The sequence below is a fragment of the Gadus morhua genome, chromosome 14, assembly GCF_902167405.1.
Source record: "Gadus morhua chromosome 14, gadMor3.0, whole genome shotgun sequence".
In the NCBI taxonomy this organism is placed as follows: Eukaryota; Metazoa; Chordata; class Actinopteri; order Gadiformes; family Gadidae; genus Gadus; species Gadus morhua.
In genome coordinates this window covers 2,570,520-2,595,519 of record NC_044061.1, presented here as the reverse complement: position 1 = coordinate 2,595,519, position 25,000 = coordinate 2,570,520, and the positions used below count along the sequence as shown (strand labels likewise).

Below are 25,000 nucleotides of genomic sequence, written 5' to 3'. Positions count from 1 at the left end.
TTCTTTACTTACTGTATCTGTAAAGTTCACTACTTCCCCTTATCACTTAATCGTGTCTCTATTCTAAAGAGTGTGTGGACAGCCATGTTGACAAGAGAGAGAGAGTGTGTGTGTGTGTGTGTGTGTGTGTGTGTGTGTGTGTGTGTGTGTGTGTGTGTGTGTGTGTGTGTGTGTGTGTGTGTGTGTGTGTGTGTGTGTGTGTGTGTGTGTGTGTGTGTGTGTGGAAAAAAATACTTTTTGGGGGGAAAATGTGACACTGTGCTTGTCAGACAACATAATGATCATGTAAAACATAAATTTCAATCTGAGGAATCCCCTTTGTATGTACTTTGCCATCCAGAAGGCAGTGTGGGTAGTTTGGTTCTGAAGCCTTTTGAATGTGTTGTTTTGTGTTGATCCTGATGACCTTTCCCGTCCAGGTGTGAGTGCCACGGCCACGCGGACCAGTGTGACACCGGAGTGACCCCGTATCGCTGCGCCTGTCTGCCAGAGAGCCACACAGAGGGCAGCAACGTGAGTCTCACATTATAGCGTTATAGCATTATCATTACCATGAGTCGAATGGTAACCATTCAACCATTTACAACGGTGACAACAGCAAATACACACAATCACTATTGGACCATCTTCAAAGAAGCTGTATTCTTAATATTATTAATTAACGTTTCTGAATAACTCAGAGACAAAATGCAGCATGTAACTTCAGATATCAGACTAGGTTAGTGGGGGATTTATTAATTGTTACACAGAGATACAGAGATCTTAATAAGCACATCTCCACAGAGTCTCAAATTCTAGATTCAATGCAAGAGCGAAAAATAGCTAAGTGCAAGCTAGATAAGTCAGTTTAATAGCGTTGGATTTCAGTGTTTATCATAGGACAACCGTGTGACACCATGTCCCTCCTACTTTAGGTTGTTAATTGGTGTTGAATCCACACACAAACTCTCACTCTCACACTTTCACACTCTCACAAGCACTCTCATACAGGCAGAAATGTTGGTAACACGCACAGATTAGGTACACAAACACACGCCCAGATACAGACACACACACAAACACACACACACATTGATATACACACTCACACACTGATTCACACACACACCCTCACACACCAATCACAAAGAGTAGACGCGCTGAAAATACAACATATATGCACAAGCACAGCAGCACACTAATACACACAGTGATTCTCTAAACGCACATGCATGCAGACGCACACACACACACACACACACACACACACACACACACACGCACACAGATAACTGCACATGAATAGGGATTCCCCAGGGCACAGCCTCCTCATGGTCTTAATTAAGCAGTCTCATTAATGACATGAAGAGGCCTACTCTAATGAACACACACACACACACACACACACACACACACACACACACACACACACACACACACACACACACACACACACACACACACACACACACACACACACACACACACACACACACACACACACTCAAATCCAATAAATACTGCCATTTTTGTCCCCTAGCAAGTATGATTTTTTTTCTTCCTATCTCCCTCTTCCCATTCTGTTTCAAATATAATAGTGCTTTATTCCACATTTATCTAGAAATTAAGTGCCATGGACAGCCTGGCTCAGGGGCAGGTCCACCAGCTTGGCTCAGTGAAGATAACCAACCGTCCTCCAACGCTGCGATTCAACCTGTGACCTTTGGGTTCATTGGCTCCCATGGGCGCCCACAGAGACACACAGAGACACACAGGAGTCTCTGCGAACTCACAAACCACGCACACTTGACTTGATAATGACAAAGTCCACACAAAGTGTTGCAGGCTCCAAACCTCTGTGTGGGCGTTGCTCGTGAATATGGCGTTGGCAGCGCTGTTCCTAAGAACAACACCTGGAGTTAATGAGGGCGGCGGCAGTGAGAGAGAGGGTCGTCAAGGACGTGGTTAACGGGTGTTATCAGAGCCGTCACAGCACGTGGAGCACTTCTCAGGATTCAAGACTCCAGGGCTGTAGTGCCGTGGAAAACCTATGTTTGTATCGCCAAAGCGCAAAGTAAAATAAGATGCACAATTCGATACAAAAAATAATTATCGCACAAAATTCAGGTATATGATAAATTCAGCGAGGATGCAATAGAATTCTCCTCCCTCATCACCCCACACCCCTCTATACGCACGTATTGTATGTTGTACGTCCTTGGGCTTAAAAATAGTACTTAGCATTGTGTAGCGTCTTATCCTAGCTATTTTTGTTGTATTCGGGAAATGGGTTAACCTAGTGATTGTTAGTGCTTGGCACTTGGTTCTTTGAACATCCTTACTGTACCGACAGCGGTATATTGTTGTTTCTCTTTCCTCTCACAAATGCACTTATTGTGGTTTTGGATAAAAGCGTCTGCTAAATGCCCTGAATGTAAATGTAAAGTATAACCAGTGCCCTAGTGAGGCAGCGACACACACTGGCCTCTGTCCTTTAGCGGCTCGCTCTACACGGTCTAGATCTACGTGGTCTACATGGTGAACCATCTTCACCTGGCCCTTGTGAGTCCCCCCCTCACACCGTCTGTAGTAACACACAGCAGAGTCGGCCTGCGCCCACTGAGACGGGGGGGGGGGGGGGGTCTGTCAGCAGCTAAAAGTCAACTCTGTCTGACTGCTCAACCACACGACCGGGCTGGACACGCCTGCATTATTCACCACCACCACTGCCTCATGTATCATTTATACACGTGTGTGTGTGTGTGTGTGTGTGTGTGTGTGTGTGTGTGTGTGTGTGTGTGTGTGTGTGTGTGTGTGTGTGTGTGTGTGTGTGTGTGTGTGTGTGTGTGTGTGTGTGTGTGACTAGCAGCTGTTAGATGATGCTCCCTTTCTTTTGAAGACATAACCGGCATTGTGTCGCTCTATCGCACACACGCGCCCACGGACACTCTTTCCTGCTCTTGTGTCACTCCTCTTCATCAGTCAGTCTTTCTCATCTGCAGTAAATTATGTAACTATTTGTCTTTATTTCCCACTCTCATCATGATTATATGTACTTTCAATGTCTTCCCTCTTAGCCTGTTTCTTCTCCCCTCCAGTTTATACACTCATTCATCTCTCTCTCTCTCTCTCTCTCTCTCTCTCTCTCTCTCTCTCTCTCTCTCTCTCTCTCTCTCTCTCTCTCTCTCTCTCTCTCTCTCTCTCTCTCTCTCTCTCTCTCTCTCTCTCTCTCTCTCTCTCTCTCTCTCTCTCTCTCTCTCTCTAGGGGGGCTGTTTAAATAATGTCTCAAATCGACTAGAACAATGACATTCCCTCAGTGTGCATCTCTAATCAGCTCTTTCTCTTTCTGTTTGTCTTTCTCTTCATTTCCCCCCTCCCTCCCTTTTATTCCTTTCTGCTTTTTTTCCCTTCTTTATAGACTTTTTAGTTTGCTAGTCATTATATTCTTTCTTAATTTATTCCCTATTTTCTCGTCCGTGATGCCGGCACACTGTCTTACCAATCCCTGACTCTGTTGGCCGTATCAAATATGTCTCTTCTTTGGTATATTAACATCTGAGGCTGTCATATCTTCGTTTAAAAAGAGGGTACTTTATACTAGAATGTGAAGGTAGAATCCCTGCTCTGTTAAGCGTGTGTATGTACGCCTGTGTTCTCCGGTCTGAGGAGATTCCCTCTCACAAAATGTATTAATTCCTGTGCTAAAGGTTCCACACTTCAAAGACCGGGCTACACACTCGCTTTCTGCTGCGTTCTCTGTGAGAAGAGACACACTCTGAGCTCACGTCAACCCTCTCAACGCCATCCCTTTGAATGAATAATCTCAGCCCTTCCTCTGTCTCTGTAATATTTGAGCATAAAAGGCTTTGGGGAATATTGGCGATTAATATTGCATGCGTTCTGTTGACTCGGATAGGCCCGCTGCGGTGACGGATGTTGTACTAATCTGCAGAATTTCCACAGTGACATTAAAATGACAGAAATGCTCAGACATGTGTCAGGATGATCAACGAAGGGCCAAGCAAGACGCACACTTAAAAAACGCCCCGTGCACGCAAACGTACGCACTTGCACTTTCTCCTTTCACTGTCTTCCTTTTCCCGGCTTTTTTCTTGCTGCTTGCAGTCTGTCAGTCTTGATCTCTTGCTCCCTCCCCCTGTCCCTCTCCTGTGCTTTCAAATTGATGGATTCAGTCATGTATCGTGTGTTACACACATGCCACGCACACAAAAGTACACGTGCATGAACACACACACGTGCACGCACACACACACACACACATTTGAGTGATTTCATTATTTCAGAAATCAATGTACTGGTCAAGTTTACTAGGCAAGTCAATTTCTGGTAAGATTTTCTAAAAACAAATTGTATTATTTGGGATGTTTGTGTGTGTGTGTTTGTTTATTTTTGTTTAAATGTGTGTGTGTGTTTTTTGTGTTAACGTGTGTCTGTGTGTTTATTTTTGTGTACCTGTGTGTGTGTGTGTGTGTGTGTGTGTGTGTGTGTGTGTGTGTTTATTTGTGTGTGCGTGTGTGTGTTTACTTCTACATATGTCAGTGTGTGTGCGTGATGGATAGTAATGGCTAGTGACATTAAGTATGGTAGCTCTGCATCTGTGTGGCCGCAGCCTGCCACAGCAGCACATTTACACCCGGGCTGCAGGGTTAACCGTGTTTACTGCGGACACACGCTCATCCGCGCCCGGGGTCACGCCCTTTGCAGTGAGAGCGTGAAATTGGTCATGGCATTCGGGATGAGATGAGTTACCCCCATAGATTAACAAAAGCATGCGTGCGTGTGCGCACACACATACGCACACAGAGAGGTGAGTGGGTACACACACACACAGATGCATATACACGCACACACACACACACACACACACACACACACACACACACACACACACACACACACACACACACACACACACACACACACACACACACACACAGGATCGTGGATGTATCCATTAGGGGAAGCTTCGGACTCAGCAGGTTGTAGGAGTAAGAGTGCAAAGCTGGAGATGTTTCTCTGTTTTTGTTTTTTTGGTTTCTACAATTCCCAAACCGCCTCCACAATCTGATGTCCTGCGTCACTCTGAATCTCGTGGGACATTCAGAGAATATCAACAATAATATTAATGATCCTTATATCTATTTTCTTTATTCATCACATGCATGAATGTTTTACTTTACAATACGAACATCACCAGCAAACACCCGACAGGCTCCATACAACACATCTATCGGTTGACCTGGTGTTTGTTATGTGGTCAGTTGCTGATTATTTTAATACCGGACATGATTAATATTGAACAATTTGCATTTATTTAAGTAAAACAGCATATTTGACGGTGTATTCTTAATAATTTGCCTTTAAGGTTAGCAGGAGATCTAGGGACCAATATTCACTTCAAATAAAATAAAAATTTGAAGCGTAAACTGATAATTGATTATGGAAAAACATGAGAACTTATTATCAAAAGCAGTGAAGCCTCTTTCACGAGAGAGAGAGAGAGAGAGAGAGAGAGAGAGAGAGAGAGAGAGAGGAGAGAGAGAGAGAGAGAGGAGAGAGAGAGAGAGAGAGAGAGAGAGAGAGAGAGAGAGAGAGAGAGAGAGAGAGAGAGAGAGAGAGAGAGAGAGAGAGAGAGAGAGAGAGAGAGAGAGAGAGAGAGACGATCCCAGGCCTAATTAGCAGGCCGGCGAGAGACGATGTTAGCGCCATGCTCTGAAAGAGAAGAAAGGGGAAACACCTCTCTGTTTCATTTGCTATGGTAATATTTCCTGAATATTTCCTGCTCAAGGACGTGCTTTGGTTACCAGAACCAGAAGGTAGCGAGGGACTGGTGTAATTCAAAGGGGGGTTGGTGGGGTGAGGGTACTGGTACTTTCAGTTTCATTTTCTGGTTGTTTCTTTGGAAGAATGTGATGTGGAGTGGAGCAGATAATACTCCTAAACTTTTGAGTTGAGCAAAGTAATATCCAAGAGGAGGAGTTGGGTCACACGAGAGGGACAGGGAGAGTAAGGAAAGGACTGAATAATTAAGAAAACCAAAGGAAATAATTAACCAATTTCCTGTGGTTTTCCTGTGGTATCCTTGGTTTGTGCAAGAACAAGTTATAGTTATTGGCTCGCAGGTTTCCTCTGGACAACTCACATACACGCACACAGACCGACAGAAAGAAAAAAAACTATAAAGGTATTAACAGTGAGTCTTGGTATTAAACCAAATTACATATTCTTCTTAAAACGTGTTCAATAAGTTGCTGAAAATGAAAATTGGCATTGCATCTCAACACCTTTACATTCATTAAAACCACAATGGCATGTTCGCATAAATGATCTGCTACTAGTTCTATTACTGTCCTCATCGTTCAAATGGCTCCCATCTCCGCGGCCACAATACGCTTATTATGGATTACATTCCCCTCTCCTCATTCACATCTCAGCTCCTCAAACCTCCGACCGCTTACACACCTGGGTGCCTCCCCCTCCCTCCCCCGCGTCTCTGCGCCCCCCTCGCAGAGCGACTCCTCTCGCCCGGCCCTCACCCTCTCTGTCTCCGTCTTATTGTTCCCATCCTTTCTCCCCCCCGTTCCCTTTCTTCTCTTGTTCCCTTTCCTTTGTGTGATCCAATGTAAGAGGAGGCCCCTCTCTCTCCTTCCGTGGGTGTCTCTCTCCCCCTGTCTCTCTCTCCCTCTCTGTGTCTGTCTGTCTCCCTGCGCTGCTGCCTCTGTCCTCCATAATGGGCCCGCTGCCCCCCCCCCCCCCCCCACACTCCAGGGAGGGACTCCTGGGTTTTTTTAATACATTTTTAATCCTGCCATTTGAAGCCCCCCTTGTCCACGGTAATTCGTACTGACTGCTGAACAGAATCAAAGGCCTCGGCTCTGTGTTTCTCGCCCTCTCCATGCTCGCTGCTACAGAAAAATGCATTTTTCATTTTTCACTGCTTTCCTATTTTCCAACCCCCCCCCCCATCCCCCCCCACACACACCTTGACGTGCTTGTTTTGACATGAAAGTGGCCCACGTCAGAGGCTGGGCTGCTGCAAGTCGGTCCTCATTAGCAGCCTGATTTCCCTAAGCATTAGTGTGTGTGTGTGTGTGTGTGTGTGTGTGTGTGTGTGTGTGTGTGTGTGTGTGTGTGTGTGTGTGTGTGTGTGTGTGTGTGTGTGTGTGTGTGTGTGTGTGTGTGTGTGTGTGTGGTCACAACATTATTGAATATGCAGTCTTCTAGAGGGGCGGTAGAACAGGAAGTAGCGTAGGTCGTCCGCACCCTGGAAGGTTTTCAGCATTTCTGTGAATTAGTAAACGTGAGATATACGTCAAAATGCTTTGAGTGGTCAGAGAGGTGAGAGAGTTGCTGTGTGATCAGTTTGAATGTATCTTAGTAATACTCTAGTGTGCTCATTGTCTGCTTCTCCCTCTCTCTCTGTCTCTGTCTCTGTCTCACACACACATTAGCACATACAGTTGTACATTATCACTGCATGCCGAGTTCCCAGACATAAAGTAAAACCAAACAGGAACGTGTTTAAAGTCAAACTGATCATTGTTTTCCTGTTTCTCTCTCCGTACGTTTGTACTTCTCTCCCCACAGTGCGAGCGCTGTACCCCTCGCTACAACGACAAGCCCTTCAGTCCTGGGGGGCAGTTCCAGCCAATGAGCTGCCGGCCCTGCCGGTGTAACGGCCACGCCCACTCCTGTCACTATGATGTCAGCACCGACGACCAACCGGGCGAGCACTACAGAGGAGGGGGCGGGGTCTGTGACGGCTGCATGCATAATACAACGGGTACGGCGTTACATGGGGCCAAGCTGCTCCTGCCTAAAGAACGGAGTCCCCAGTTTATTCAACCCTTTATATTTTAATACGTTTTTGAATATTACTTGGGCGGCATGTGGCTCAGGGGGTAGAGCGGGTTGGCTGGTAGCCGGAAGGTTGCTAGTTCGATCCCCGGCTCGAACTAGAGGTGACACTGAGCGAGACGCCTCAACCTCACCGCTCCTGACGAGCTGGCTGTCGCCCTGCGTGGCTGACTCTGTCGCTGTGTGAACGGGTGAATGTCAGGCAGTATTGTAAAGCACTTTGAGTGGCCACTGCTTAGAAAATATGTGTAAATATAAATATTTTCCATTTTGTTCCACTGTTTTCTTGATTTAGTCATGCTAGCTAATCAACCATGAATATTAGTTATGTAAATCTATCACAAATTGAGAATTTGTAACAAAGCTGTCTGTCTGTCTCTCTGTCTGTCCCTCTGTCCGCCTGTCTGTTCGTCCGTCCTTCTCCCTGTCTGTCTGTCGTCCTTCTGTCCACCTGTCTGTCTGTCTCTCTATCTCTCTGTCTGTCTGTCTGTCTGTCCGTCCGTCCGTCCGTCTGTCCGTCTCCCAGGTGTGCACTGTGAGCTGTGCAGACGTAACTTCTTCCGTGCGGAAGGAGCTGATCCTGGGTCGGTTGACGTGTGCCGGCCGTGTGACTGCGATATCGCGGGGACTCTTGACGTTAACGGCAGCATAGAGTGTCACCAGGTACGCACGCGCACGCATGTACGGGCATCATCCACGCGCACGCACGCACACACACACGCACCCGCGCACGCACGCACTGTGTTTAAACACAGATAACACAATTTTAAACGAATCAAACCCACAAACAGTGTGTTGTCGATAGAGAGGCCGGATGACAAATTCAGAATCAATTCAGAGGTCAATTCCAAGGCGAGTAGGCGGGCACTAATTTGCATACATTTGAAAAATAACCTATCAGATACATCCTCTCCAATACCCAATTACCTCGGCACCCTCGGTTCTCCAGCACTTAGTCGATTAACATTCCACAGAAGACAGGTCTCTGTAGTCACTGGGGCTGACGGAAAAGCGCTGGAAACTGACTTTAAGAAGCTCTATTCTAGAGCACATCTCTTTCTTCAAACTACCGTCACATCTTCCTACTTCTGTATTTATTTGTTTTAATTGTTTTGAAGTCGTTTAATCTCCCTCTCGTTACCACACCTGCCCTCTCCCTCTTCATCTTCTACTCTAATCTCTCCCCCTCCCTCCCTCTCTCCCTCTAACTCCCTTTCCAACTACCTCTGCCTCTCTCCTCTCTCTCCCCTCCTCCTCCCTCTCCATCTCCCTCTCCCTCTACCTATCCCCCTCCCCTTCCCTCTCCCCCTCTCCCTCTCCCTTCCCCTCCCTCTCCGCCCTTTTCCTATCCCTCTCTCTCCCCCTCTCCCTCCATCTCCCCTCCTCCTCCTCCCTCTCCCCTCTCGCTCCTTCTCACCTTCTCCCCCCTCTCCTCTCTCCCCCGTCCCTCTCCCCCCTCCCTCTCCCCACTCTCCCTCTCATCCCTCCACCTCCCCTCCTCTCCCTTCCCCTCCCTCTCCCTCGTCCTCTCCCTCTCCCTCTCCTCCCTCCACCTCTCCTCCCCCTCCCTCTCCCCCCTCTCCCTCTCTCCCTCCTCCCTCTCCCCCCTCTCCCTCTCCCCCCTCCCTCTCCCCCCTCTCCCTCTCTCCCCCTCCCTCTCCCCCCTCCCTCTCCCCCCTCTCCCTCTCCCTCTCATCCCTCCACCTCTCCTCCTCTCCCTTCCCCTCCCTCTCCCTCGTCCTCTCCCTCTCCCTCTCCTCCCTCCACCTCTCCTCCCCCTCCCTCTCCCCCCTCTCCCTCTCTCCCTCCTCCCTCTCCCCACTCTCCCTCTCATCCCTCCACCTCTCCTCCTCTCCCTTCCCCTCCCTCTCCCTCGTCCTCTCCCTCTCCCTCTCCTCCCTCCACCTCTCCTCCTCCTCCCTCTCCCCCCTCTCCCTCTCTCCCCCTCCCTCCACCTCTCCTCCTCCTCCCTCTCCCCCCTCTCCCCCCTCCCCCTCCTCCCCCCCCTCCCAGATGGGGGGTGCGTGTCGCTGTAAGGCTGCGGTGACGGGCCGTCAGTGTGCGGGCTGCTTGCCCGGCTGGTTTGACCTCCAGGCCTGGCGTCCCCAGGGGTGTGTCCGCTGTAACTGCAGCGAGGCGGGCATCACACGGGGGCCTCATGGGGCCCTGGCCCCCTGCCACCAGCTCAGCGGACAGTGCCACTGCAAGCCCCACGTCACAGGTACACACACACACACACACACACACACACACACACACCCACACACACACACACACACACACACACACACACACACACACACACACACACCTGCACTAATGAACCAGTCAAAGGCAAAGGAAATGCCTTCTGAGAGCAGTGTTGCCAGATTGGGTCAGATTTACTACCCAATCTGGCAACCTTGGCTGCAGCGCTGAAGCCAGGGATGCCAGATTGGGTGGTAAATCTCAAAGGCACCACTCAAAGGCAAAATAACTGTGTTCTGTGTGATTGTAGGATACCACTATTACGGTATGTTTGTTGTATAATGTAAGCAGGGCGAGACGTTGATGTCCAATTAAACTCTGATTCACTAGCACCAGAACAATCTTACCAGGTACACCTAACAGGTGCCGTAGAGCGCCCTCTAAGGCATGGGAATGCATTCTGTTGACCAAATCATTTGCATCCACAACAACCACCATGTTACTTAACTGCGTATGAACGCTGTATTTATCATATTAGAGTTATAATGCATCTTTGAACATCCAGAAGATTTTTCTTCAAATTATTCAGAAAACTTGGGCCGCATTGACTTTCTGTCTTTTCGTTAACGCGAGTGTAACGCGCACATACACATAGACACATACACACACACATAAACACACACACACACACACACCCACATAAACACACACACCAACACGCTAAAGTATGGACCATCCAGAATAAACAGGCTTTCCTCCGGCTGCTGTTTCCAGCCGTGGTGCGTCTCTTTGTGATAACCCGTTTCCCTCGCTCCCCTGCGAGTCTTTGAAGAGCTGGCTCGTATGAAATGTAAAACGAGCCGCGCTCCTCGGCTCGCCCAACGCATCGCCGTTATTGCTAAGCCCCGCCGCCAAGGGTCGGTCCCGCGTGGAGGTTGATTGTGTGCTAAGTGTGTGCGTGTGTGTATGTGTGTGCGCACGTGTGTGTGTGTGTGTTGGAGAGAGTGACAAAGCCTGTGTGTGTGTGAGTGTGTGTTTGTATGTGTGCCTATTTTCTGTGTCGATTTGGAAGAGTTCGGTCTGGTTTGAAGTGCATTATGTGTCTTTGTGTTTGTGTGTTTCTGTACATGCTTGTGTACATTCTCGTCTGTGTATGGTGTGTTCTCTTTTGCGTGCGTGAGTTTGTGTCTGCGCGCGTGTGTGTGTGTCTGTGTGTGCGTGTGTGTCTGTCTTTGCGTGTGCGTGTGTGTTTGCGCGTGCGGGTGTGTGAGTAAGTGACTGTGCTTCGTGCTGTCAAGGGTTACGCTGGTGTTTAATTCTCTAATTTATTGCCAAGTTGATTAGTACAAACTGCTGCAGCCTCTCATATTTTTCACACTCAGTTTTCTCTCCCCCTCAAAGGCCGCTTTTCTTTCTCCTGTCCTTGTTTGCTGGGTCTCTCCCACAGGTATTTTTCTGAAATGAGATTTGATTATGGCAATTTATTACCGCCAGGCTGATAGCGAGTGTGTCGGCGCGCACACGCCACACAAGGATTGAATGGCCACGCACGTGCACACCAACACACAGAAGCACACACGTCATTACGCACACATAGTCGATTCACACGTGCCCCTGTGTGTGCGCGCACACACACAGACACACGCGCACACACACACACACACACACACACACACACACACACACACACACACACACACACACACACACACACACACACACACACACACACACACACACACACACACACACACACACATAACATGGTGCCAAAGTGCAGTGTGTACATAATAGTGTTTGAAATGGTGATGCATGGGGCTGTTAGCCGGCTGGCTACTGATAAAAGGACCAGGCTATATCCCAGACGACATGGACACACACGCACCCACACGCACACACACACACACACGGAGGCATACACGTGCACACACACACATGCAGCTACATTAGACTGTACATAATATATGTAGGTGTTATGTTAAATATGCTCTGCTGTGTTATATAGTACGTACGGGCCTGTTCTCCAGCTATGATCTATGCAGTTCAATAAAAGGTTCCATTAAATAAGATCAGGCCCAGAGTGTCTCCTCATGTCGTACTGCAGGCCTCTGCCCCTTGGCCAGATCAGCTCCTCTTTAGACCCAGTATCTCTGCCGCACCACGCGGACACGTTGGTTAGGGATTTGGCCATCCATGCGCATGAACACACGGATATACATTGTACCTGTCCTAAACGCTCATGCCGTTGCGGAAATGACACGAGTTTAGACGTTTGTCACACACACACATATGTACGCGCACACACACACGCACACGCACACGCACACACAAACACACTACCGCACAAGCCTCTCGCACTCACACATATACTGTAAACACTTTCACCTTCATCTATGTGTATTTGTTTACAAATATGTGTGTATATATGTATGAAGATAGTATATATGTATGAAGACACACACACACACACACACATACACACACACACACACACACACACACACACACACACACACACACACACACACACACACACACACACACACTCTCTCATATGGCGGCGTTGTGATGTCTGTGCCTCGGGCCTCCATCCAGGGACAGATTGCCTGTCATGGCGAACGCAGGGCGTATTCAAATGAGGCTCATCCTGCTCCCAGGTCCCCCTATAACCAGTGTGTGCAGCGTGGCTGTGGAGACCGCTTTGTCTCGGCATCGCTGGGTGAAGAAAATCTTAAACATTAAAACATTTTGGGATGTAATACAACCCTCCGAATCGTATAGAGAAATAAACTCAAGACAGCAAAAATACAAGTCCAGCGATAGCTGAACTTAATATCTGATCGTTGCCGCGTCACCGATATTGAAGTTTGAGAAACTTGTTTTAATATTTTGTGGAGAATGCAAGAAGGAGGTGTTAAGAGCAGATAAGAAAAGAAAGAAAATGTAGATATAGATCAACCATAATGTTACAAGAACACAAGAAAGCTCTTAAAAGTGTGGACCTCTATTTGATTAGTGCAAAAGCAAAGGTACTGAATTTGAAACAAGGAACTTAACTAGCATTTGACAATATATGAATAGGTTGTTTTTTTGTATCGAAAAATTATCCTACTCTCAGTACTAATACGAAGCAGTAACATTAACAGCAGTAAGACATTAATTAGAGATGCGACGAGGGTACGATCGTGGTGGAATCGTCGGCCCATTATTTGCCTCTGCCGCAGATTCTTTTTTATTTCTTTTCATATTCCTTCAGCCGTTATTTCAAACGTCCACCTCTCCTTTTTCTCTATCCCTCCATTCCTTTCTTGTACTTGTTTAATTTATTTATTTTCCGCTGTAAAATTAAGTGTTTGGCCTTAGGTGAGTGATCCATCATATGTACCGGCTCCGGCCCTAATGATGGCAGCCTTATACAACCGTTCAGCTCTCACCCACCCTCTCTCACCCACCATTTCTCGCTCACTTTCCCTCTCTCTGTCTCTCCCTCTTTCTATTTCTTTCTCCCTCAACCCTACTCTCTCGCTGTCTTTCTCTCCCTCTCTTTTTCCTCCCTCACACTCTTTCTTGCCCCATTCCGCTTTCTGTCTCCCCCTCTCTTTCTTCTTCTCTTTCCCTTTCTCTCTCTCTCTCTCTGTTCTCCTTTCTCTATCTCTCCCACTCGTTTTCTCTCCCCCTCTCCATCCCTTCCTCTTTCACTTCCTCTTTCTCTCTCTTCATCTTCATTCTTTCTTTCTCTCCCTCTCTCACCACAAGGGAAACTGCTGAGACCCCATTGTGTTGGCGATGTTAACATGCTGTTTATTCGTTTCCCCTCTCGCATGTTTTTTTTACCGTATCTCTGCTGTCTTTGTTCTGTTTTTGTTGTTTTCTACTTCAAATTTATTCTCTCTCTCTCTCTCTCTCTAACTCTCTCTCTCTCTCTCTCTCTCTCTTTCTCTCTCTCTCTCTCTCTCTCTCTCTCTCTCTCTCTCTCTCTCCCCAGGTCTTTCCTGTGACCGCTGTGAGTTTGGTTTCTGGGGGCTGTCCCGCCCTGACGGGTGCGTCCCGTGCGCCTGTGACCCCCTTGGCTCTCTCAGTCCGTACTGCGAGCAGCAGGGGGGCCGGTGCGAGTGCCGGCCCGGGGTGGGGGGGCCGCGCTGCGACTCCTGCGGCCGGGGGTCCTACGGCCTGGGTCTGGACGGGACCTGCGCCCCCTGCAGCTGCTCCGCCGAGGGGACCGTAGGGGGCACGGAGTGTGACCCTCACACGGGACAGTGTGTGTGCAAGGTGAGGGCAGTGTGTGTGTAAGGTGAGGGCAGTGTGTGTGCAAGGTGAGGGCAGTGTGTGTGTGTCAGGTGAGGGCAGTGTGTGTGTGAGGTGAGGGCAGTGTGTGTGTGAGGTGAGGGCAGTGTGTGTGTGAGGTGAGGGCAGTGTGTGTGTGAGGTGAGGGCAGTGTGTGTGTGAGGTGAGGGCAGTGTGTGTGTGAGGTGAGGGCAGTGTGTGTGTAAGGTGAGTGCAGTGTGTGTGTGTGAGGTGAGCGCAGTGTGTGTGCAAGGTGAGGGCAGTGTGTGTGTGAGGTGTGCGCAGTGTGTGTGTGAGGTGAGGGCAGTGTGTGTGAGGTGAGCGCAGTGTGTGTGTAAGGTGAGCGCAGTGTGTGTGTAAGGTGAGTGCAGTGTTTGTGTAAGGTGAGGGCAGTGTGTGTGTGTGTGTGTGAGGTGAGCGCAGTGTGTGTGTGAGGTGAGGGCAGTGTGTGTGTGAGGTGAGGGTAGTGTGTGTGTGAGGTGAGCGCAGTGTGTGTGTGAGGTGAGGGCAGTGTGTGTGTGTGAGGTGAGGGCAGTGTGTGTGTGAGGTGAGGGCTGTGTGTGTGTGAGGTGAGCGCAGTGTGTGTGTGAGGTGAGGGCAGTTTGTGTGTGAGGTGAGGGCTGTGTGTGTGTGAGGTGAGGGCAGTGTGTGTGTGAGGTGAGTGCAGTGTGTGTGTGAGGTGAGCGCAGTGTGTGTGTAAGGTGAGCGCAGTGTGTGTGAGGTGTGCGCAGTGTGTGTGTGAGGTGAGCGCAGTGTGTGTGTGTGAGGTGAGCGCAGTGTGTGTGTGAGGTGAGGGCAGTGTGTGTGTGAGGTGAGCGCTGTGTGTGTGTGAGGTGAGGGCAGTGTGTGTGTGAGGTGAGGGCAGTGTGTGTGTGAGGTGAGGGCAGTGTGTGTGTGAGGTGAGCGCAGTGTGTGTGTGCTTTTATCCAAAGTGACTCCCAATAAGTACATCAGCCAGAAGAAAGAGAAACAACACTATATCTCTGTCGGTACAGAAAGGATGTTTATAGAACCAAGTGCCAAGCACTAACAATCACTAGGTTAACCCATACCCCCCCCCCCCTGTCTCTCCACCGTCTCCAGGACAACGTGGCGGGCCTCCGCTGCGACGCCTGTCGCCGCGGCTACCACAGCCTGGACCGCCGTAACTCCCTGGGGTGCCTGCCGTGCGCGTGCGCGCCCGGTGGCACGCGGCCGGGGGGCGTGTGCGACGCGGCCACCGGCCAGTGCCCGTGTCGGGGCGGGGTGGAGGGGTCCCTCTGCACCCGCTGCGCCCGGAACTTCTATCACCACGGCAACGGGTCGCACCCCGAGGGTACGGGGGGGGAGGGGGGGTCATTGTGAGATACTAGATGTTCTGAAGGTTCTAACCAGCGGCCGCTCAAAGCGCTTTACAATATCATTTCACATTCACCCTTTCTCGCACACGTTCACACACCGACGGCGACAGCCAGCTCTTAAAGACACCTCGACACTCAGCTAGGAGGAGCCGGGGATCGAACTAGCGACCTCCTGCTTACCAGCCAAACCGCGCTAACCTCCCCCTGAGCCACATGCCGCCCATTGATAGTGTTCAATTACGAGTACAACGTCACACTCACACTTGATCACAACACAGACTACGTTTCCCAGCCCCCGACATCGCCTCCTCTCTGCAGGGCAATCATGTCGTAGGGATGAAACACACATTAGCAGAAACACACACACCCACTGACACACACACACTGACACACACACACTGACACACACACACTGACACACACCTTAGCTCGTGTTTCATACCTGTTCACATCAGCATGAACGGCTGATTTATTTGTGTCCATAAATGACTTGTTAGCGGTAGCTATAGCATTCATGTCCGACCGTCCACTGGAGACCACTTCCCCCCCCACCAGCCCCGGGCCCCGGCCCCAGGCCCCCGGCCCCCAGCCCCCGGCTCTCAGACGAGGGCCCCTTGCCACACATTAGCAATCGCCGGTTAAATCATAGCCGTGTGTTGCCGCAGGGATGGTTTATGGGGAAACAGCCCTAAATTCATTCATTCATTCATGTGCCGGTTCCCTCCTCCTCCCCCCCTCCTCGCCGCTGATGCTAATGTCGTAGCGGGCCCCCCGGCGGAGGGAGGCCCCCCGGCGGAGGGAGGGCCCCCGGGCTGCGTCCCCTGCTCCTGTGACCCCCGGGGCACGGTGCAGGGCACGGTGTGCCACAGCTCCAGCGGACAGTGTGTGTGTCTGCACACGCACCACCACAGAGACTGCAGTAGTTGCCGGCCGGGTAAGTGTGTGTGTGTGCGTGTGTGTGTGTGTTTGCGTGTGTGTGTGGGAGTGTGTGAACGTTTGTGTGTGTGTGTGTGTGTGTGTGTGTGTGTGTGTGTGTGGGAGTGTGTGAACGTTTGTGTGCGTGTGTGTGTGTGTTTGTGAATGTTTGTGTGTGTCTGTGTGTGTGTGTGTCTGCGCATGTGTGTGTGTGTGTGTGTGTGCGTGTATCTTTGTGTCGACTGTGAAAATGTGAACCTGTGTGTCTGTGTGTATTTTAATACATGGAAGGATTTATGGTAGGACAACTGTTTTGGTTGAACTGAATGATTCAGTAATTGAATGACTAAATCAAATGATCCATTCTGTATATTTTAAGAGTTAGCGTTCTGCCAGTTGTCCAATCCTTGATTGTTCTTCCTCTGCCAGGTCCAAACACAACAACACATTAGCTGAGGGGGTTGTTAGTGGAGTTGTCGTTGTGCGCCCCGTGTCGTGTGTTGTGTGTTGTGTCCATGAATCTGGCGGGCGGTCTCGGCAGACCCCCGTAACAGATGCTGTATTGTGTAAACGCTGAATATAAACCATCAGCAGGGTGGGACTCACTAGACGGATGGTTTCTCCTCACGTGGAGCTGGAGAGAGAGACGGGGATCGGGGAGAAGTACTCTCCCAAATAACCCAAAATGAAGTCACACCATAAAGGCAGCGCGTCGCCGGCACAGGACACGCACACGCCAAGGCCACGCCTTTGTTCTTTAACATCGTGTCATGCCATTGGCTGATTTCATTTCCCCGGCTGCCAATCCTAATACAACAGGTCGGACTCCTTGGAGGATAACTTAATGTCGCCAAAATATAATCAAACCTGCTGCTGCTACTCCCCGGATTGCTTAGAAGGGAAACAACCGTTAGCCAGATGACGCCTGATCCGAGCTCTGCCTCGACTGTCTCAACCAGTCTTTCCCAAGGACTGGGTCGCGACCCACATGTCGGTTGCGGGAAATTTGAATTGGGTAGCCAAATAAGTGTAAATAAAAAAATTAAATCAATTTTTTTTTCCCATTAACATTTCAAAAAACTTCCAACAAGAAGCACTTTTTGGATAGTACTGAATGTTTGTACTGTTTTGATAATTTTACTTATGACATTGAATATAGCTTTAAGACTAGTTTAACTTCATATATAAGGGGATGCGGAATTGGCAGTGAAAACGATTTGATAGATGAGGCCCTATTGTTTATTGTGTTGCGATGGTCTGTAATTAATATTTTTTTTTAGTTTGGGAACCCCCCCCCCCATCTGTCCCGGCTCCGAGCCCCCCCTCATTGTGTGTGTGTGGTGGTGCAGGCTTCTATCTTGGCGGGGGGCGTTGCCTGGAGTGTGACTGCCACCCCACCGGCGCCCTGGGGGCGAGCTGCAACGGGCGGACCGGCCGCTGCCCCTGCGCCCACCGCTCGGTGGGGGGTCCGCGCTGCGACCAGTGCAGGGAGGGGCACCACGGCTTCAACCCCGGCCTGGGCAGGTAACCCACGGATCCACCGTGCACGCACACACACATGCACGCACACACTCACGCGCACACACAAGCATGCATGCGCACACACGCAGATACACACACGCGTGTACACACACGTGCACACACACGTGCACACAAACACAATCCCACATACACATGCATACACAAACACACACGCAAACATGCACACACCAACGGCACGCCTGCATGCGCACACACGCACAATGCAAGTTATTATTGTTAACGTAAACTTCAAGAAAACAAAATAATACGTTAAAAATAATGATAAGTGGAGAACTATTCTAACCTTGGCACACACAACCATGAGTCCGTGTGTGAGTGTCGGTTTGTGTTTGCGTGTGAGTGTGTGAGTCTCTGGGTGTGTGTTTGTATGTGAGTGCAGCTAATGGACTAGTCGTGCAGCCGGTGTACAGCAGCATGTTTGCCCGCGTGGCTGTGTGAATGAGATAACCTGCAGAGGCAGCCAGCCACGATGAAGGTCAAAGCAGCTCTTAACATGTGTTACTCATATGTCTTCCTGCCTATCTGTAAACTGTCCTTTAAATAGACAAGATACACCTTGTGTGTGTGTGTGTGTGTGTGTGTTGGGGAGAGAGAGGACGAGAGACACTGACCTTGGCTGACTGCTGTTCTCGCCGGTGCTCAGACATTAAGGAGGGATTCTTGCTGTGACGGAGGCGTCTTCACACTGGGAGGAACCGGTGCAGGGATGGGGAGGAATCTCCTCTTTCAGAGGGCTCTGGAAGGAAGAGATTCACCACCACACTGGCTTCACTTATGTTGTCTTGAGTTTATGCTACTTGGGGAACGTGTCGAACTACTATAGTACAAATGTGTGATTCAGAAAGAGGTGTGTGTGTGTGTGTGTGTGTGTGTGTGTGTGTGTGTGTGTGTGTGTGTGTGTGTGTGTGAGTGTGTGTGTGTGTGTGTGTGTGTGTGTGTGAGTGTGTCCACCCCTACCAACTCATCGTTCTGATACAAAGGTCCGGCCCTCATTCACGTCTGAAATTCTCACAGTCCCTCAAGAGTAAACAGTCGAGGGTTAGCGAGCGTCTTACGTCTGACTCCTTGATCATAATAAAAGGGTTTTCACAGAACACCTCGTTTTTTTGAAGGATAACATGCACAACCTTTCAAGTACATTTACCCTAGATGCACACACACACACACACACACACACACACACACACACACACACACACACACACACACACACACACACACACACACACACACAGACACAGACACACACACACACAATTTGGAGGTTCATGATAAGAGGGGTGTAAATGGTAATACTGGTGTCTGGTCTCCTTGTGACGGGTGTGAAGGTTGAGTCACAGACTGGCAGAGAACTGTCTACGCCTGTGTGTGTGTGTGTGTGTGTGTGTGTGTCTGTCTGCTTGAGGAGGACAAGAGTTCAAAGGGTGTTTTAAGGCCTCACCACGTATAGAGGTGTGTGTTTGTATGTGTTTCGTGTAATGTGTGTGCATATGGGGGTGTGTGTGTTTGTTTGTGTGTGTGTGTAACTGAAAAGTATGGTATTAGTATATGGAGAAAGCACTTAATAGCATAATAACTGGCAAGGGTTTTGTGGGTTGGTGTGAGGGTGTGAGGCTGTCGATGGACCGGGTACCCCTTGGACAGTCCCAGTGGGGGTAACACTGAACTTGACACACACACACACACACACACACACACACACACACACACACACACACACACACACACAGCCACACACAGCCACACACAGTCACACACTCTCGCTCTCACTGAGACGGTAGGATGAACTGCAGGAGCTTCTACTGCATCAGTTTCCCGGCCAGAGAGGGTAGACCAACGATGGTTAAGGTCTTCCCTAGAGTGTGTAGATCCAACTCCTGACAGACACACACTCCGGTGAACGCACACATTTCACACAACCTCTCATCTCAGATTGGTGGAGGGGGCCTCCACTCTTAAGCAGATGTCTTTGATCAAAGTGTCCTGACTCTGGTGTGTCCCTCTGTCTGTCCGTCCGTGTGGGGGGTCAGCTGCCAGCCGTGCGCGTGCGACCCGGTGGGCGCTCTGGACGGGTCCTGCCACCCGGACAGCGGGGTGTGTGTGTGTAAGGCCCTGGTGACCGGGGTCCGCTGTCACCTCTGTGTACCTGGGGCCAGTCACATGACCCCGGACAGTCACCTGGGCTGCAGCAAAGGTACACACAGAAACACACACACACACACAACACGCCTACATATATACACAAGCAAACACAAATCTATCATAGTGATACATGCATAAAACATAGATCAGAGGTGTGTGTGTGTGTGTGTGTGTGTGTGTGTGTGTGTGTGTGTGTGTGTGTGTGTGTGTGTGTGTGTGTGTGTGTGTGTGTGTGTGTGTTAGAGCCCGACCAAAGGACACAACACGCCTACATATATACACACGCAAACATAAATCTATAGTGATGCATGCAGAAAAACATACATCCCTGTGTGTGTGCGTGTGTGTGTGTGTGTGTGTGCGTGCGTGTGTGTGTGTGTTATGGAAGCAGGATGTTGTTAATGTTTCAACACACCCGTGGTTGCGTTGCTCCCCCTCTCTGTTCCAGCCCCCTCCCAGCAGCCCCCCCCCCTGGGCCTGGTCCTCAGGGTCTCCTCCATCCGTCTCTCCTGGCCCCCCCCCGACTCCCCCAACTCCCACCGCCTCAACTACACCCTGCTGCGGGACGGGACCCCCGTGTACAGCCTGCAGAGCCAGCACCCCTACGGTGAGCACCCACAATCACACAGACAGACAGGCAGACAGACTGGCAGACAGACAGACAGGCAGACAGACAAGCAGACAGACAGGCCACCCCTACAGTGAGCACCCACAAACACACAGACAGACAGGCAGACAGACAGGCAGACAGACAGACAGACAGGCAGACAGACAGGCAGACAGACAGGCCACCCCTAGGGTGAGCACCGGGTCTCACATCCAGACAGACAGACAGACAGACAGACAGACAGACATGCCACGCCGACCGTGAGCAAAAACCCTGTCTCACACACATGCTCGGACAAACAGGCAGACACACACACAGACAGACAGACACATAGACACGTAGATACATCAGACAAAATAAACATGAACATGTATTATTGAATTCCTCCTGATCCTCTCTCTCTAACCCTGATACTGACCTCCTCTTGCTCCTCTCCTCTACCTCCTCTACTCTTCATCATGTTCCTCTTCTATAACTCCCCCTCCTCTCTTCTCCTCATCCCTTTCCCCTCCTCTCCCCTCTCCTCTCCTCTCCTCTCCCCTCCCCTCTCTCCTCTCCTCTCGTCTCCCCTCCTCTCCTCTCCCCTCTCCCCTCTCCTCTCCTCTCCTCTCCTCTCCTCCCCCCTCTCCCCTCTCCTCTTCTCTCCCCTCTCCTCTTCTCTCTCCTCTCCTCTCCTCTCCTCTTCTCTCCCCTCCCCCCTCCCCTCTCCTCTCCCCTCCCCTCTCTCCTCTCCTCTCGTCTCCCCTCCTCTCCTCTCCCCTCTCCCCTCTCCTCTCCTCTCCTCTCCCCTCTCCTCTCCTCTCCTCTCCCCTCTCCTCTCCTCTCCTCTTCTCTCCCCTCCCCTCTCCTCTCCCCTCTCCTCTCCTCCCCTCTCCCCTCCCCCCCCCCCAGGCCCGGTCCTGTTCGAGGACACGGGCCTGTCTCCCTACACCAGCTACTCCTATTGGCTGCGGACGGGCAGCCTGGCGGGGGAGACGCTGAGCGCGCCCGTCACCCTCCGGACGCTGGCCGCCGCCCCCGACGCCACGCAGCTCCAGCTGCGGCTGCTGGGGGGCCCCGGGCCGGGCGGGGCCAGCTTCAACTGGACCCGCCCCCAGAGCCCAGCCGGGCCGGTTGAGAGGTAGGGGGGGGGGGGATGCACCAAGCCTGTCCAACGCACACTGATTTTTATTTTTATATAAATGATATACAGGTATATTTATATTTAAAAATATTTATTATGAATATTTTTCTTGTAAATACTACACGTGAACACTCCAAAATTTTATTTTAGCGGTTTATATATTTTTTTATTAGTTTTTAATAGCGGACATTTTGCGATGAAACCATACCCCGAGTTTGAGATCTCAATCTCGGGATATTGCCCAATATCCCGTGATAGCGGACCAATCAAATTGCGCCATCTTAGGAGGTTCACGTGTAGCATATAATAAAATATTATAAAAAAGAGAAATCATTGAATAAGAACGTATAAACGAGAAGGGGGAAGAAGATAAGGAGGTTATGTGGTGAAAGCACATCCTAAAGAGGTTGGTTTAGGCAAGGCATTTTCCCCAAAAGGAATGACGATACCATCACATCCTATAGGAATGTTCCGGCGTATTCCATTTCGTTAGCCTCAGAGCATCATTTCAGAAGTCGTATTTTAAGGTTCAACTCTTATTTAGAGCGAAATGCCCAAGTGAAATAGATGATTTGGGCAGATGATGTGATTATAGAATGTAAAAAGTGCTCTGATTGGCTCAGGATACAGCCAATCAGCAGCAGGCTTAGAACGGTTGGGATAGATATTGGCCTAAACATGACTACCGATCTAATACGAACACGACCTTCTCCTGGACCCTCTAGGTTTGTGCTGTCGTCCATCGAGTCCTCCAGTGGTAACCGCAGCGTCCACCACAGCGGGCCCGCCACAGAGGCCACCGTCGTGGGCCTGAGGCCCTACACCTTCTACTCCTTCACCCTGGAGGTGGGCTGGGGGCACACTCATACCCTCTGGAACTCCCTCTGGCCATCCCAAACTCTGACACACTCTGTTCATTCAAAAGTCAACTTAAATCCTATCCCTTCAGGACCGCCTATAACATTTGACAAATCATCCTCCGCCATCTTCCTCTCTCTCCCGCTCTCTTAATGTGTCGCCTATTGTTGTGGTGTTGTTTATTTTTCCCTTTTGTTTGATTGTCTGTACTGTCTGTGTGTATTCCTTTCTTATTTGTAAAGCGTCTTTGAGCATTTTAGAAAAGCGCTATAAAAAACGGATCAATTATTATTATTGTTATCATCCTTAGGTTCCCCCCCCAGGAGCTTCCCTCTGGGACTGGGGGCCGTTGCTAGTGTCTGTTAACCGTCGTCCGTGTGTGTGTGGTCCGCTCCGTAGGCCTGTTCCTCCGGCGGCTGCTCCTCCACGCGTCCTCTGACCCTCCGCACGGCCCCCGCCCCGCCCAGGGACCAGCCCCCTCCCCGGGTCAACGCCACCGGCCCCCGCACCCTGACCCTCACCTGGGACCCCCCCGAGCAGCCCAACGGTACCGGCTCCTGGGGAACGCTTGGATCGGCGACGCTTAACCAACACGTTTGAAACGACGACACGATAGCTTTGTTGAGCCATATGCCGCCACAGACAAGGATGGAAGTGTGTGTGTGTGTGTGTGGGGGGGTCGTCACACAAACGCACACAAGCGCGCGCACGCACGCACACACACACGCACGCACTGATGGACCAGTGTGTACGGACACAAATCTATCACGAGTGGCTTTGATAAATCCTGGGAGCTAAGTGTTGGCTCATAGGTTCAGCATTGTATGAAGCTCTTCACCCTGGTACTCTGTCTCTGTCTGTCTTTATCTCTTTCACCATCTCCACTATCACTCTGGGCCGCTGTCCAACAGAAGATAAGACTTATATGTATTACTGATCTGAATAAATCCTCATTCTAAATGAATGTTTCCGCAGACTAGACAAACGTTTAGCTTTCTGAAACATTGATAGATATCGGTTTCTAATATCTGGAAATCCACACACAGTTTCTGGGGCAATTTGAAGATGGTTTATGATTTAGATGTACACTTTGGATATCACTTTCCTTTTCAATGCTCAAAAGGGCCAAATTGGTCCAAATGTGCTTTAATTAAAACAACAACAGTGAGATCATATATAAAAATATTCAATTGTATATAAATACAATAAGATTGAACATGACATGTTTGTCTACCGACAAATTTGAGGTAAACTCTACTGCTACAGTAGTATCTTCACTGTGTGGAAAGTTGTTTTGGGAAGTCATAAATGACGCACCTCTCAAATGATTTAGTATTTGTTACCAAATCCAGCTGTTCCTTAGTGGGACTCTAAGCCCACCATTGTGTGTTTGTTTCTCTGCTGTCCTTGTTCAAACCCCGCTCAGCCTCTCTCCTATTAACAAGTGGAACAGAGTGTTTGAGATTAATGCCGTTTTTCACTAGAGAGCTGAACAGTGTGAGCTTAGCCTTAGTGTTGGTAAGCATGTTTTCCAAAGGGGGTCACACTGGGCCAGACTTACTGGGCGTTTGAGCTTTTATATACGCAACCCAAAAAGGACAAAACTGTATCTATCGACAGTCTTAAACATATTTTAATATCCACAGCAATACGTCTGCCTCTTAAGAGGGTTCTGCTTGTTATAGCTTATTTTCCTGTCTCCAAATTTTCAGATGCGCATCATATTTTGTGATCGCCATTTTATGATGTAACAACACGACACAAAACTTTTGTACCAACAAAAATGCAAACCTAAATGTTCTCTTTTTGGAAATGCTTCATATCACAGGAGTCATCACGCAGTATGAAGTCTTCCTACGTGGTCCAATGGAAGCGCAGAACCTCAGCACTCCAGCCAATGAAAGGAGAGTGTTTATGAGTTCCGGTTGGCCGGAATCCGACCGCAGCAGGGCAACCAATAGGAGGATGCTCCCGCCCCCAGAGAGCAGTGCCTCCATTACTGGTCTGCAGCCGTTCTCCACCTATCAGATGAGGGTCGCGAGCGTCAACACAGCAGGTCACGTGACTTCGGAGTGGGCCACCGCACGCACAACGGCAGGAGGTCTGCACAGTGCACACACACACACACACTAGCACGCGAAACG

General features: G+C 49.9%; 1 protein-coding gene across 1 annotated transcript in view; it reads left to right on the top strand.

Annotated features, from left to right (window-relative positions):
- Positions 1-25,000, top strand: part of ush2a (Usher syndrome 2A (autosomal recessive, mild)) — a 94,744-nt gene that overhangs the window by 30,374 nt on the left and 39,370 nt on the right. The window contains exons 11-24 of the mRNA XM_030377423.1: positions 420-513; positions 7,589-7,784; positions 8,385-8,521; positions 9,872-10,079; positions 14,031-14,314; positions 15,413-15,644; positions 16,472-16,603; positions 17,934-18,108; positions 20,157-20,320; positions 20,717-20,875; positions 21,767-21,995; positions 22,724-22,844; positions 23,256-23,403; positions 24,685-24,957. Of these exons, the coding sequence (XP_030233283.1) occupies positions 420-513; positions 7,589-7,784; positions 8,385-8,521; positions 9,872-10,079; positions 14,031-14,314; positions 15,413-15,644; positions 16,472-16,603; positions 17,934-18,108; positions 20,157-20,320; positions 20,717-20,875; positions 21,767-21,995; positions 22,724-22,844; positions 23,256-23,403; positions 24,685-24,957 (2,552 nt within the window). The remainder of the gene's footprint in view (positions 1-419; positions 514-7,588; positions 7,785-8,384; positions 8,522-9,871; positions 10,080-14,030; positions 14,315-15,412; positions 15,645-16,471; positions 16,604-17,933; positions 18,109-20,156; positions 20,321-20,716; positions 20,876-21,766; positions 21,996-22,723; positions 22,845-23,255; positions 23,404-24,684; positions 24,958-25,000) is intronic.